Source organism: Ornithodoros turicata, chromosome 9, assembly GCF_037126465.1.
Source record: "Ornithodoros turicata isolate Travis chromosome 9, ASM3712646v1, whole genome shotgun sequence".
NCBI classification, from domain to species: domain Eukaryota; kingdom Metazoa; phylum Arthropoda; class Arachnida; order Ixodida; family Argasidae; genus Ornithodoros; species Ornithodoros turicata.
In genome coordinates, this window is record NC_088209.1 from 33,594,955 (window position 1) to 33,608,829 (window position 13,875).

The following is a 13,875-nucleotide window of genomic DNA, read 5'->3' on the forward strand; positions in this document are numbered from 1 at the left end:
CTCCACTTGTTCCGTGCAGAAATTTAGCGAGGTTTACGAGAACCCTGCGAACAAAAATCCCCCACAGACTTTCTTAAGAAGTGAGACCGCCTTAAAGTGACGCTCGCATCCCTTCCAGTCCATTTCGAAACTATAGTGTCACTTTATTCCCCGTGGACGACTGACCAAGGTTTCGAAAACCCTACGCGAAACAGAGGCATAGTTTGACTGATATTCGATGGAATACATGACAAGAGCAGACGCCGGATGTTGAGAGTATGCCGGAACTCCCTCTCTGGAAAAACGAGGAAACGTCACTTCCTAACAACCAATGGGAGGCGAGATCTTGAGAAAGGGAATGCCGCGGCCGTGCGGGTGTCTCATAGAGTTACCGGGCGTCTGGACGGCGCCTGTCTCATCTGAGCACCGCCCTCTCACTCCTCCTCTTAGGGAGTGACGTCACGCCGCCGCAGCCTCTGCATAGTGGTATCAATTTCATAGATGGGTTTCCAGATGCGACTGTCCCTTTAAAAAAAAGCTGTCCAAAAGGTCTGTGAATGTGAAGGTCTTCTGTAAACCTGGTTTTGAATGCCGGCTGTGCTGTGCACTGTTCATGGACATGTCGTCGGCATAAACACTACGGTTTAGTTCCGGTAAAGTACTCGGTAAGGACCTCGGAAGACCTGTCGGTTCTGACGAGACTGAGGACACATCTCTGGGAAAGCAAAATGTCTGATGTGTGTGCGAGCTGAGTGTCGTTTCCAGTAGCGCTCTGAGGAAACGATCACTGCGAAAGCGCCTGCACCAGCGTGCTAATAAACACGGAGTCCAATGCACACCTGGTGTAGGCGGACACCGCCGCGGTCCCCTTTTTGCACCTTGTGGCAAGACCGACGTCGGAGACGAAGTTCAGTAGTGTGTCCACTCCACTTAAGTGCGCGCTCTAATGCGGGTCATTTAAGGGACGGCTTTGTCCCTCGGGTGGCATAAGGTTCTGAGCAGCAAGCTGTCTGAGTTTTGCAAGACAGCACGGGAAGGAGACGGGTCGATAGGAATTGACCACTTTAACTTGGTTTGGAAAGACAGGAGCGTTTGGTGCATACGCTAACGAGAAACTATGATCGCAATATCCATTCTGGCGACTATGCATAGAAAATACTGCGCAGCTTGTTCGAGTTGAACAAGAAATAAGCGGCTACATCTTGTCTGTCCTGGTGAAGTTTAACTTGCTGTCGCTCCTTGTGTATGGTTTAGCGAAAAGAAGTTTCTTTATATATATATATATATATATCTGTATAACAGAGTGTCTATCGGTACGTGAGGTACCTTTCAGCGTTTCAGCAGTTGCAGCACGAAACCTGCCTTAGCTACAAACCCGCCCACAGAACATGTTCAGCAGTACTGATCCCGACTGGAGGCCACGACATACATAAAGAAAACTTTCAAAGCGATAAAAAAAACCTTGCCGGGAAACAAACGATTTAAAAAAAAAAGCTAAACGTTTCCCAGCGTAAGTTGCGTTGGGCTGGGCTTTTCATGGGCCAGGATTCCAACTTCATCCAGTTTCATGACTCTTGTTATAGCTGGCAACGACGCAAGTCTCACCTCGGTGCCAAGTGGAGCGTATAGCCCCATTATTGGTTCTCCCGCCCCCCCCCCCCCCGGACGGTCATTGCTGAGCCTGGCCCACCGAAAGGAGTTCGCCAAAGGAGTTGCGGTTAACGAGCAGATCGCCTTACGCTGCTTGGCTAATGGTTTCCCTAGCGCGCGACACCAGTGACGAAATCAAAGCTGCACAAAGCTATTTGCGAAAGCGGCTGTCGGGGGTGAAAGCCATTATGGGTTCCACGCAATAGAGCAAAACGAAGCAGAAAAGGACATGCCACTGGAAGTCTTAGATAGCCCTGTCGGCGGCCTTTATTATGATTGCGTGTGGTGACCGTGAAAGGAGATCCAAGCTCGGGGCCGCGATGAGGGGTAGATTGCACATTCCAACGCTCAGCAAAAAGGGGGTCACTGCTGATACGTTACTTTGCCGATGTGTTATTTTGTTTTTGTTGTTTATCATAAAGAAGGCGAAAGTTTAATTCAATTCAATTCAATTCCTTATTTCCCAAACAAATTGGTGGGGAGGCCAGGCAAAAAGCTGCTGGTGTGCAGCTTGACGCGGCCCGAGAGTTGCTGGGTAGCACCTCCTAAATTTTCAAAATGTTGTCACCAATATTATATTTTATATCATATTATATATATTATAATATACTAATATTATTAATATATATATATATATCATATTTTATAATAGTTATATTTTAACGATCAGTAATTGCGTAATTCACAGCTGGGTCATCCGTGACGTTCAAGATGGACAAGTACATGATGGTAGAGAACCTGAAACTATAAGGGACGACGAGAACAGACACACGCAAAGGTTATGAAACACAATTATTTGTAAATACAAGCAAAGAATAGTTACAATTTGTTGGGAAATAATGTCTACGGGAATGTAAAACAACGAATAAAGCCAAGCGAACGTCGAGCACAAGCAAAATACAAACGGAGATCGTTTCCGCCCAAACCGTAAGCCATCTAATGGTTCGAAGGTACATGCGAGCGCTCTGCCAACGAGGCTACGCCGCTTATGCTCTAAAGGCCGTTAGCGGGCTCCGTTTGCCGGAAATGCCAGTAATTGCTAGAGACAAGTTCCACTGCCATGCGACACGGACACAAAAGGTCTTTTCTACTAAATGACAGTTAGTAAACTGTCAGTAAAGTCTGTAAAGATTGATTTAGCGTGTTGTCTAATCAACGGCGCAACGGAGAAGTCCTGTTCCTTTTGCACTGCCGTCTTTCATTCGGCGAGGAGAAATTTTTGCGCTTCAGTGCTCCTTTAAAATATAATTTTCGGTCTCTTTTTGCACGGGCGAAATGTTCTTAGTTTATTTGCGTGACATCAGAAATGTGACTTATACTTCCACTTACTCCGCGACAACATAACTCTTCATGCTTTTCTTACGTCCACACGACACTCCTATACAATAAGCTCGTTTGCATGCTCCGAGTGTAAGCATCCTTTAACGCGATTATTTCGGCTTCGAAAATTCGACTTCCAGTTCAAAGGAAGCTGACATCGTAACTAAGCCGCTCATCACGCGTGACATAAAGGTTACTAAGGCAAGTTTATGAAGAAACTTGGTTCCGACATCGATCCGTCTCTAAGGCGACTTAAACCGTGATAGGTGTCGGAGTTAGTATAGGAGGTCCCACACTGCATAAACTTGGGTCGGCGTGCAGCCTTTCGCATAAAGTAGAATTGTTCGAGGCTGTTTTCAGGTCAGTCTTACAATCATTTGAGTCTAACGCTGACAGGCAATGGTATCCTTCGGAACTTTGATTGAGTGATTGATTGATTGGGAAAAGAAAAAAGTGGAGATCAACAATGTGTATCTCCGTATTCTTACCGTCATGTAACGTTTCGCCTTTTTATTTCTCACGAAGCTCGAACGAGTGCGCTCTTTCTTCTAGCACAGTACGTGCCGCATATAGCTTCTTTGTAGTGTTCTAGGAACGAAAGCTTTGAAGCTTGCTATACATTTGTCTGAAATCTCGCGGTCCCTCTGCAGATATCCTTTATCGGCTGCGTCGCCTGCCAAAAGAGTAAAATGCAAGCGGAGGCTAGTTACTACACTGTAGGCGGTTACAATATAATCACCCTGCCGCATATAGCATTGTCCGTACTCTGTCTGCGCCTGTGTACAGCGTACCGGCTTCCCCCTGAGAGCCCCAGCTCTACACTGGCGGCACAGCCGGAGCGGCTCGAGATTTCTGACAAGTGTGTCGCAAGCAGTACGCGATATGTTCTGCGCTTGACATTGTAATGCGCACTACATGTACTACAGGGACCCTCTTACGCACACGGAACGTGTACGTCTCCGTATGTTCACTCTTAAAAATGAACTTCACCGCATAGCACGCTCCTATAGCCAACCATAATCTCGAATGATACCATTATCTCCCCTGATTTGTATCATCATTCTTTCACCGATTGTTAGCCATCTTTTTTTTTCATCTTTGTCTTTAATCTACCTCATCCTTCTTTCATCATTTGTTAGTTTTTCGGTATTTCCTAATTCTTTTTCTTTTTCTTTATTTCTTATTTCTTAATTTTTTTATTTATTTTTATTTTTTTATTATGATTTCTTATTTCTGGAATAGCAAGCCGACGTCCCGTTTGGCTGGCCTTTCCCCGGTTTTTTCCTTTTCGTCTAATAAATATATCCCCCCCCCCTGATTTGTTGAAAACGTGAGACGTACGCCTTTTTTTGTGAAACTTATGCTGTTCATAAGTGTCAGAAAAAAGGCGTATACGCATCCCATTTTCAACAAATACGGGTATATAACGATATCATTCGAGATTATGGTTAGCTATAGGAGCGTGCTATGCGGTGAAGTTCATTTCTAAGAGTGTACATACTTACCTTCTTAACTTCTCTTCGCAATACCTCCATCTTGATTGTGATGGTGAAGTGATAAAGAAAAAGTTCGGATGTTCGGGGGATGTGGATCTTGATTGTATCGCGGGATCCGTACATTTTGCGTTAGAACTTTGCACTACGATGCTCAATCGCTATTTCATTTCTATATTCATCGCTATAACCATTTCTGCAGTTCTGAGCCTTCCCGACATGCCTCTCTCCATGCAGACGGCATTGAGTAAATAAGGGTGAGGTGGAAGTACTGGATGGCCTGTAATAATAGGGAACTGTATTTCGGCCTGTGATTGGCTGGATACCTCAAAACGTGGGTGGAGCGTCAGGTATTGGCAGGTTCCTTTAATGGCCAGACTCCCTTTTAATACACGGCACTGCGGAGTACTTAGTAAGAGTGACACCTTGCGGAGCATGCACACATGCAAGGAAATGTGCATACAGTAGACCACTCCCTATTTGTAAAAAAATGACGTCATAGTTTTCGACAGCGCCACCGGTTTGGTAGAGTTGAACTATGCTCGACGCTATGGGGCCAACAAGGTCGCGGCCGAAAGCCACGGTCTTGAAGGGATTACGATGGTCCCTGAAAGGAACGCGACCTTCGGTCCTACTTTTCTTTCAGTAGGAGGCAGCGAACAAGTGCTTATTCGTGGAACCCAGCTCTCCCCTTCCGATCTGTTTCGGTGTCAGTCTGTCTACCAACGTCATGATGACGTTTCTCGAGTAGAGGTTTATTATTGATCCGCTGTGTGAGTGACATTTCTTTGTGCAGCGTCCGATAAAGACACAGTAAATATTGGCGCTATATCAGTAAACTTCCCCGTTATCTAACACCCCAACATCCGCTTCGGTCACGGTAGAATGACTACAACATTCCAATGACTGGCCGAGAGAGCTAGATAACGTCGTACGACAAGCTTGCTTTCACAGGCGTAGCTATTGTAGAAATAGATCAAGATATGTTCCTCACCTGAGGTCACTTTTCTTATTTCTGAGCGAACAAGGAGCTAATTCCCACACGTACTCTGGCTCAGTAAAGGACGGAAAACCCATCCGGAAAACGCACTTATGAAACCGATACCACTACGTTCGGCGTCGGCCGACAATCTACCTGCAACCTTTTCTCTTTCTTTTTTTATATTCTTTTTCTTCTTAGAAAGTGCTTAGATATTAAATGAACGAATTTTAAAGATCGGCGCTTCTTCGGTGGCTGCAGAAGCTCCGTCAGCGTGACGTCACTCCCTAAGAGGAGGCGTGAAAGGGCGGGCGCTCAGAGGCGGTGAAACGCGCGCACGGCCGCGGCATTCCTTTTCTCAAGCTCGCGCACCTCATTGGTTTTGGGGGGAGTGACGTATTCGCGTTCTTCCGGAGAGGGAATTCCGGCATACTCTCAACATTCAGCGTCTGCTCTTGTCTTGTATTTCGTCGAATAACAAGTCAAACTGCTTCACTATTTCGCGTTGGATTTTCGATATTGTGGTCAGTGTTCCAGGAGGAATAAAATGACACGATAGTTTCGAAATCGGCTGGCACGGATGCGATCGTCCCTTTAATGCTATTGCAGCCGTTACTTTGCGCTCCATTTCTCGTAATGACCTTCTTATATGGCTTTTCTGCCTGGCGAGCGAAAAGGAGCATTTTGCTGTTGGCTACTATTTCAGTTTTACGAAAGGGAAACGTTCAGTGTTTTTCTTGGGTGGGCACAGATACGTACAGCCTTCTGTGCTGAGCGGTAGTGCGGCAAACAAAGGTACGACCTCCATAATAAATCCTCTTCACACTCTCTCCGCACATTCACGTTTCATTTTCGTTCGGAACATCATGTGCGGCAAATCACAGTATACGGTAAGAGCCGCATCAAAAATCGAAAATGATGACCGTTTGTCAGCACGCTGAGTGTGCACAGAGCATCTGCCATTTCCTTTTTCGGCTTCTTTCCCCCGTCCATTAGGACCACAATGGTCAAAAGGTCTTGCTAAAAAAAAAGAAAAAAAGGAAAGGTTAAATCCACAAATGCATGCTATTTCGGGAGCAGAACAAGCACTGACATTACGAGGGCATTGCCCTATATCGCTGATATCGCACATGATTGCTTCGTTGATAATAGATAGAATAAGCTCCTCTTTACTGAGAAAGATGAAACCGAGGAAAGGAGTGATTCCACGAGAACGATATCTGTAGAACGACCACATTACCACAAAAAAAAAAGGAATAAGAAAAAGAAGGTCGTACAGCATATATCGGAAACTCCATTGGCGTTGCCGTGATTTCGGCAGTTCCGACTGCAAATAAGGACGAGGAGAGACGGGCATCACCAGGAAAGGAAGTCCTATCTCGAGCAGTCAGTCCGGTCCTGCATGAATAACCGTCGATCTACCCACTGGGAATCGATACCCATCCCATCTGCACTACCCCAGCCACGATAGGAGATCAATGAAAGCGTCTGCCTCTCGATGCCTTTTTCTCGTCGGGGGTCTGTCTTTACGATGTCAGACGTAAGTTCATCCATCGCAATCACGGGACGTCCGTCGCAGGTGCTGCCCCCGCCTCTTGTCATCTGCTAACAGCTTCCATCTCTAGGGTTTCCCGACGAGAGACACCCCGAAATTGCCGACGCACGTACTTCGTAGAAATTACGTGTCGAGGGGGGGGGGGGGACGACAGGATACACGGTGTCGTCTGCGTTGATACAGTACGTAATGGAGGATGCGTTCACTGAACCGCCGTTGCGTATGGAATATTTCTGTCATCGTTTGGGGGCTCTAATTTGCGTGTTCGCGTTGCGTGCAGTGTTTGGCGAGGTTATGTTGTCAGAAACACGGCGAGTTATTATTGATTTATCAACATGGTTTGATTGCAGTGGAACTACAAAAAAAAAGGCTTTTGTAGAACTCAATGATTTAATTTAAAAAAAAAACATAACACCTTATTAGGTGAAACACGCAATATTCCCTTGAGCAGGCGGAACGACAAAGGGCACGGACAAAACGAACTGGACACAGAGACTCGCTGTACTTTGTCGATTTCATCAACACACCACGTTGTTTCCTTACTTACTTACCTTACCTTCCACTTACCTTCTGTTACTTTGTACATCTCACGTCAACATTAGTAATGACACCGAAAAAAATATCGTCTCGCTCGCGAGCGCGATTACAGCAACCCCTGGGGGCATGAGGAAATCTTAATTGAACAAATTTATTGTGTTAGTTTCAACGCAAGTGCAGAGCCCCCAGGGTGGCTTTTATCGCAATCGGAAGGAGATCGAATTTTTGTCCAGTGTTATTATTAAGGTTGACGGGAGCTGTACGTCTTAGGTCTGCGTTTACGGATCGCATTGGATTGGATTGGAAATGAAAGAAAAATATGGAGAGGTTAGTCCCAACCCATGCAGTCAGGACTGGCTACTCCAAAACGCGTTTGTGGGTGGAACAATAGAGCCAGAAAAAAGAGGGGGGGGGGATGAATTAAATGTGTTTATGCTTTTGATGTCGCTGATTTCTTTATTGAATTCAGGACTGCTGGGGAAGCGAGATACCACTTTGATGCAAAAACCATAACGAGATCTTCCGATTCCTCCTATCCCACCACATCCCGCAACATCCCACAACATCCCACATGATCCCACAACATCCCACATGATCCCACATCATCATCATCATCCATTCATTTATGTTGTTGTTGTTCCTTCTATGTAACGACCTGCATGATAACCTTGAGAGTCTAAGTGCTGCCAATTAATTTTCCGCCTCGTGTATTTCCTGCAGTGCACCAAAACTACGTGGGTGCTGACTGTGAAAAGACACCGTTCTTCTTGTCTGTGGTCCTGACGGATTCCAACACACAGGGTCTCCAGCAGTACAGGGCCATTCTGTGGAAGAAGACGGTACGAAACCTTTTTTTCTCTCCCATCATCTTCTGTCATTTCGATGCTTTCCATTTCCAAACGATGTTGAATAACGGGTCATCCCCGTAGGCATGTCGCATTATTTTTACCCCCTCCCCTCCCCCCTTGTGGGTGTGTTTCTACCTCTCGTTTGCTCCGTTTGTTCCAACACCTCATTTCGGTCTCACAGGGAGCACAGAAGATATGCCTGTCCCACACGCCTAGCAAGCCTTTAACTGTGAAGTCCATCCTTAGGTAAGTCAACATTTACACGGAAAATGGGGAAAAAAATGTAACTGAAACTAAACTAACGGGGCATTCTCACTGTTCGACGCGGACGACATAAGAAATAAATAAACTGAACACTTGCGATTAAGGAAGCAACGTCGTTTTACATTCTCTCATTACATAATGAGAACTGACATTTGAGTTTTCCTAGCGAAGCAGAAACGTTCAGCACTTAACCTTTGAGAGCACACAATAGAAGGTAACGCAGGAGGCATGAGACTGTTAGTCAAATGATGGATGAAAGCTCGCACAATGTACGACTTACGTGAAAAAGGTTCGCGGGCTAAGTGCAGAGTGCCGACAGCGTTGGCTGCCGTTCCACGCGAGACCTTTTAAGGTGTCGCTCATCATCCTCCCACCCGTACGAGAGTTCTTTATCGACTCTCTTCTCTCTTTTTCTTATAGTTGATTTCGCTTTCCCAGTGCTTGCAACGGACTGCCGTTTAGCCATACGGTACCACCCTCATTCGAGAATGTATAAGAACAGATAGCTACACCGCTTATCTGACGCTCACAGTGATGTGTGGACATTTTTCAGTTTTCCCGTTTGTACAGCCACGTGTGAGGATGCAAATCAGGTTGGTCGGCATTGCCACGTCGGCTTACCAGATACCCCAGATACAAAAAAAAAAAAAAAAACGAATCAGATACTCGTCCGGAAAGCATCCCATGAAACGATTTGCTACTGTTAGCGATTGTACGCTAGCTTTTTGACCAACACTTGCCTCCGCTGAGGAGAAATAATGAAAACCGTATGCGGAAGTCATTGAAAAAAGCCAGTGTAGCGTAATGTTTAGAGCATGTTGCCGTCGCCTTCACGCTCACCATTAATTCATCCTCTCATAGTAACCTCTGTGAAGTGGGGTAAGGTCCAGTGGCTACCATGGGGAAACATCCCATGTCATCATCACTTCTCCTTCATTTGTTGTTGTTGTTGTTGTTGTTGTTGTTGTTAGAGCACTTGACCGGCAATCAAATGGTGCGGGGCGAATCACTGCCACAATACGATTTTTTTTTTACGACAGCAATATTTCAATATGTTTGTGTGTTCCTGTCTTAGAACCTTTGCTTTCCATCATATGATAAAGAACGCGATCCATCATTCCATCAGACACACACAGGAAGACGGAAAAATCATTGTGTTGTTGTCTGTGTGTCTCAACTCAAATGTTACCGATAGTGCAACTCGTGATGGATTACAGTGCCGACGGATAGACCACGGTGTGCTCGTGAAAATATGAATGCGCGAAGCGCCAATAGGCGTGACGAAGATAGGTCGATGGTTGCATGATGATTCGGCGTCGTTGTCCACGTAACCTTATCGAAGTCGACTCCCGGCAAATGTGCTCTGTCTACAGGCAACTATTCCTCGGTGTACTCCTAATTATATTAGATTAGACGAAAAAGAAAAAGGTGGAAGTATACTCCTGCTAGCTGCAATTTAAACTACCTTTCGGAAAGCATTGGACATTTGTGGCTGTGATAAATCCAAAGACGAGAGTGCCGTTTAATTTCAGGAATAGTCCAGAATCGTAGAAGAAGGTTGCATCCATGAAAAAGATCTACGCAGAATAGGTGCCGCAAAAGCCTTTTTTTTTTACACCATCTCTTTTTGCTCACGCATTTTACTGCGACGTCTTACAACTTCTTCACATTCAATCCTTTGCTTCACTTTCTGGAGCTCCGTGAACGCATTTAATGTCCAGTTTACCATTTATTGCACCTTTTACTTTGCACGGCATAGGCTATACATAACTGTTCCTGTCACTGCAACAAGGCTAGCGAAAATGCGCACAGCTCTAAAAACACGACGACGTTTCAACGACGTATCATCGGCACTTCATCGGCTCCAGTTGAGATACCGACGACCTGATACCCCGCCGCACAGGACGTTTGAATTGCCCGCCAAATCAAATTCTTGTCGCGTCTATTTGTTTGATTCTGTGTTAGCGCCGCGAAGCAACTGTGGCTGTTAGCGGAGTACATACGTGGACAGATGGAGAGACGGCAACAGGAGGGAGTGGGGGACAGGAGGGGTTATTGTGTGTCCTGGGCCGACTTCAGGGGGAACTGTGCCAACATTGGTCTGGAAAGTCTGCCGGAAAACCCAACGAAAACCTCGGACAGCACACGCTGATGGTAGGATTCGAACCCACCACCTCCCGGTCTTCGGCACGACCTTGGCTCCCACCAACGAGCGCATGCTCTTACCCGCTCGTACATGCCGCCGGTTGTTGTCACGTACATACACCTGGTGTTTGATTCATTTTCAACAACAACAACATAGATGAATGGATGATGATGATGATGTGGGATGCTTCCCCTGCGTTTGGTGCAGGACTCTACCCCACTCCAAAAAAGTTCACATGAAAGGATGAAGAGGGAAGGAAAACAAAAGAAACCGCTAACAGTTCAAATACGACCTAGAATCAACGCAAACGACCATTATGTGCCCATCGAACTGGAGTACTGTTGTTCAACGACGCCGAGTCATATTTAGATGTTGCCAGAAGTTCCCGCGTGCACTCCAATCCCCGCGAAGTTCAGTAAGCCATTCCCGTTCGTGTTATGCGTTCTCCTCGCAAACTGTTTTCCTTCAATATGGCACGAACGAGCGACTCTCTGATTCCGAAGGCTTTGGCAGCCGGTAATAGCGCAGAATGGCGCGAGGCTTATAGTTCAAAATGTCGTGGGCTCATCCAGGGCCTCTTCCGCTGTGACGAGTGGCACTCACTCCCAACGGTTTGTTGGCTTTGCCTTCAAGCGCTTGCGTTCCCAATGGGTGACGCATTGTGCTCAGTGAAGCTTGGTGGCTAATCCCACCACGCGATTTTGCTGATCCTCGACCGTTCGCTCCAAGTGTCGTGGCGTTCGTCTTTTCTCTCGGTCGTTCTTGTAGGAAACAAAATATACAGAACGCGCACAGCAGACGTAGACAGGAAACGGACATTTTTTTTTTTTTTTTTTAACGCGGGTTTTCCTAAGAGTTTTGCGTTTCACGCCTTGACAACGTATACTCCCCAACAACACCGAATATCCCGTGGATGTATGACTAATGTCCTAACGTCCATGGTGGGATTCGCACGTCCGATAGATATCCTTCTGACATCCAATGCGGATGACGATACAATATCCGTATAACGTCCTGCACGAATATTCCTGGGAATGCCGAATTGGTTCGTGTGTGCTGCACACGAGAGCCTCCATGGTCGACCGCGCACATAAAAAATCCCTCGTCACCACATCGTCCCTGCGGATATCCGTCGGACATCTCTGCGGACTCCTTGTTTCTCTCACTTGGACCTCTGATCGTACATATTACGGACGACGCGCATTATCCATAGGATATCCGAATATCCGGTTTCGGACATATCACAGATATCCATAGGACAACCTTGTGTCGTTGGGGCAGTGCTTCGAAAACGTTTCATATCCAATTTATTTTCTGTGAATATTTTTTGTACGAGACATCAAGATTCTGTTTACATTACTGCTTCTTCGACTAAGTCGCAGTAACTCAGGTAGTCTGCCTTAATGAAGTACAGCTGCATGTATAACTACGAATACATAATCCGTGACTGCTCGAATTCCCCTTTCTTTGCGGTACATACATATAGATACATATCAATAAGCACGAAACACTAGTGAGTACCACTCAGCGCAGCGAAAAAGTAATGATTTTTCGCCAGATATGAAGGAAGATAATTTGCTCTCTATTTTATACATTTAAAATCTGCTTAAATGTCCCTGAAGACATCTCTATTCACTTGCTTAAATACTGAATGAAAACGTCCGCTGCCGCACTAGAATGGTTGCGCTTTTAAGCCACCCCTACTTTCCTTTCAATACCTTGTACGCGCAATTAGGATGTCAAAAGGCAGCATTGTAAGAAGCACCCTGTTACCTTCAAAAGACTTCTTTAAAGGGCGTGCTTCGAGCGCCCCACTTTTAAATAGGCTCCCACATGAAACATTTCTCCGGAGGCACGCAAATCCCGAAAAAAGGAAAGCTTGTACACCCTTAAAAAAAGGTGTACTTTAGCTCCTTTTTCTTGCCACATATATCACTCCCTTTTTGATAGTACAAATACTCTTAAAAAGGAGTCACCTCACTCCCTCAACGGAGTAACATTACTCCCTTATTCCCTACCGGAGAGTAATCTTACTCTCCAGTAGGGAGTTAGAGCGTAACCCCACCCCCTAAAGAGGAGACTCCTTACTGAACTGTACTCTCCAAAAGGGAGTGATATATGTGTGGCAAGAAAAAGGAGTGAAAGTACACCCTTTTTTATTTAAGAGTGTAAGCTAAGAATTGAATTTAGTAGCCCGGAAGGCCAGACGACGGATACGCGATAGTGCAGTGTGCCTCCGCGCAGGCGTGACTGCATCCATTTTTCATTCGACCAACTGTTTCCGCTTCGCAGTAATTTTGAAACTCTGGACCGACTGGAAAAGGGCCCCAAGGAAATCTTCTCGCCGGATATCCAGAAGGTAAGGTTGCCGTCCTTCCAATCCCCTCGCGTCTGCCGCGACTTTGTTTGTACCGAGTTGCACTGATCAAATGGGGGAATGAGATGCCAGCGAATTTCTCCAGCCCGGAAACTCACACCGGAGCAGCTAAACTTGATTGGTACCCCCAAAATGGCGGAATGGGCCTGTTGGTACGTGACTGAATTAAAACTGGAGCTTGCTTTACAAATAAATTTTTGTAATAACGTTCGCTTTACAAATAAATCAGTTGATGGTGGAGCAAGTGTCTTCTCGTGTGTTCTGCGTCCGTGTCTCATACTCCAGCTTTAGTTCATTGATTGGTACGGAAGCGTGTGCATTCTTTAAAGGAACTGTAAAGTGATTCATACTTTTCGCGCTAATTAATTTTGAACACTTATAAAAACTGAACGATGACGACCTTCTACGTTCGACGACGACAAAGTACGAGTCGATCCCGGATTGGCGGACAAGATATCACGTGATATTGATGTACTAAGTAATGCATTCGAGACAGGTCCCTAATTATTATATATATTAGACCTATTTTGAAGAAGAACAGCAACTTTTTAGAAGTTTGAATCCCTTTGAGAAAGGTGTGCGCGACGAGCGCCATCTGTTGGCCTTTCTCTCTCTCTCTCCGCGTCTCGCTGTTGTCTGCTGCTCCGCTATTACCCATCCAAGCGATTTCTACGGGCGTCTGGTTTACGTTCTTGTGTTTCGTGATGCACAAACCGTGCACATTTGG

General features: G+C 45.8%; 1 protein-coding gene across 7 annotated transcripts in view; it reads left to right on the forward strand.

Moving 5' to 3' along the window:
• The window catches only part of LOC135368686 (GTPase-activating Rap/Ran-GAP domain-like protein 3), a 487,058-nt gene that overhangs the window by 448,966 nt on the left and 24,217 nt on the right, over positions 1 to 13,875 (forward strand). For all 7 annotated transcript variants that reach the window (XM_064602133.1, XM_064602134.1, XM_064602135.1 and 4 more), the window contains 3 exons: positions 8,234 to 8,352; positions 8,543 to 8,607; positions 13,064 to 13,130. In XM_064602133.1, coding sequence (XP_064458203.1) covers positions 8,234 to 8,352; positions 8,543 to 8,607; positions 13,064 to 13,130 — 251 coding nt within the window. The remainder of the gene's footprint in view (positions 1 to 8,233; positions 8,353 to 8,542; positions 8,608 to 13,063; positions 13,131 to 13,875) is intronic.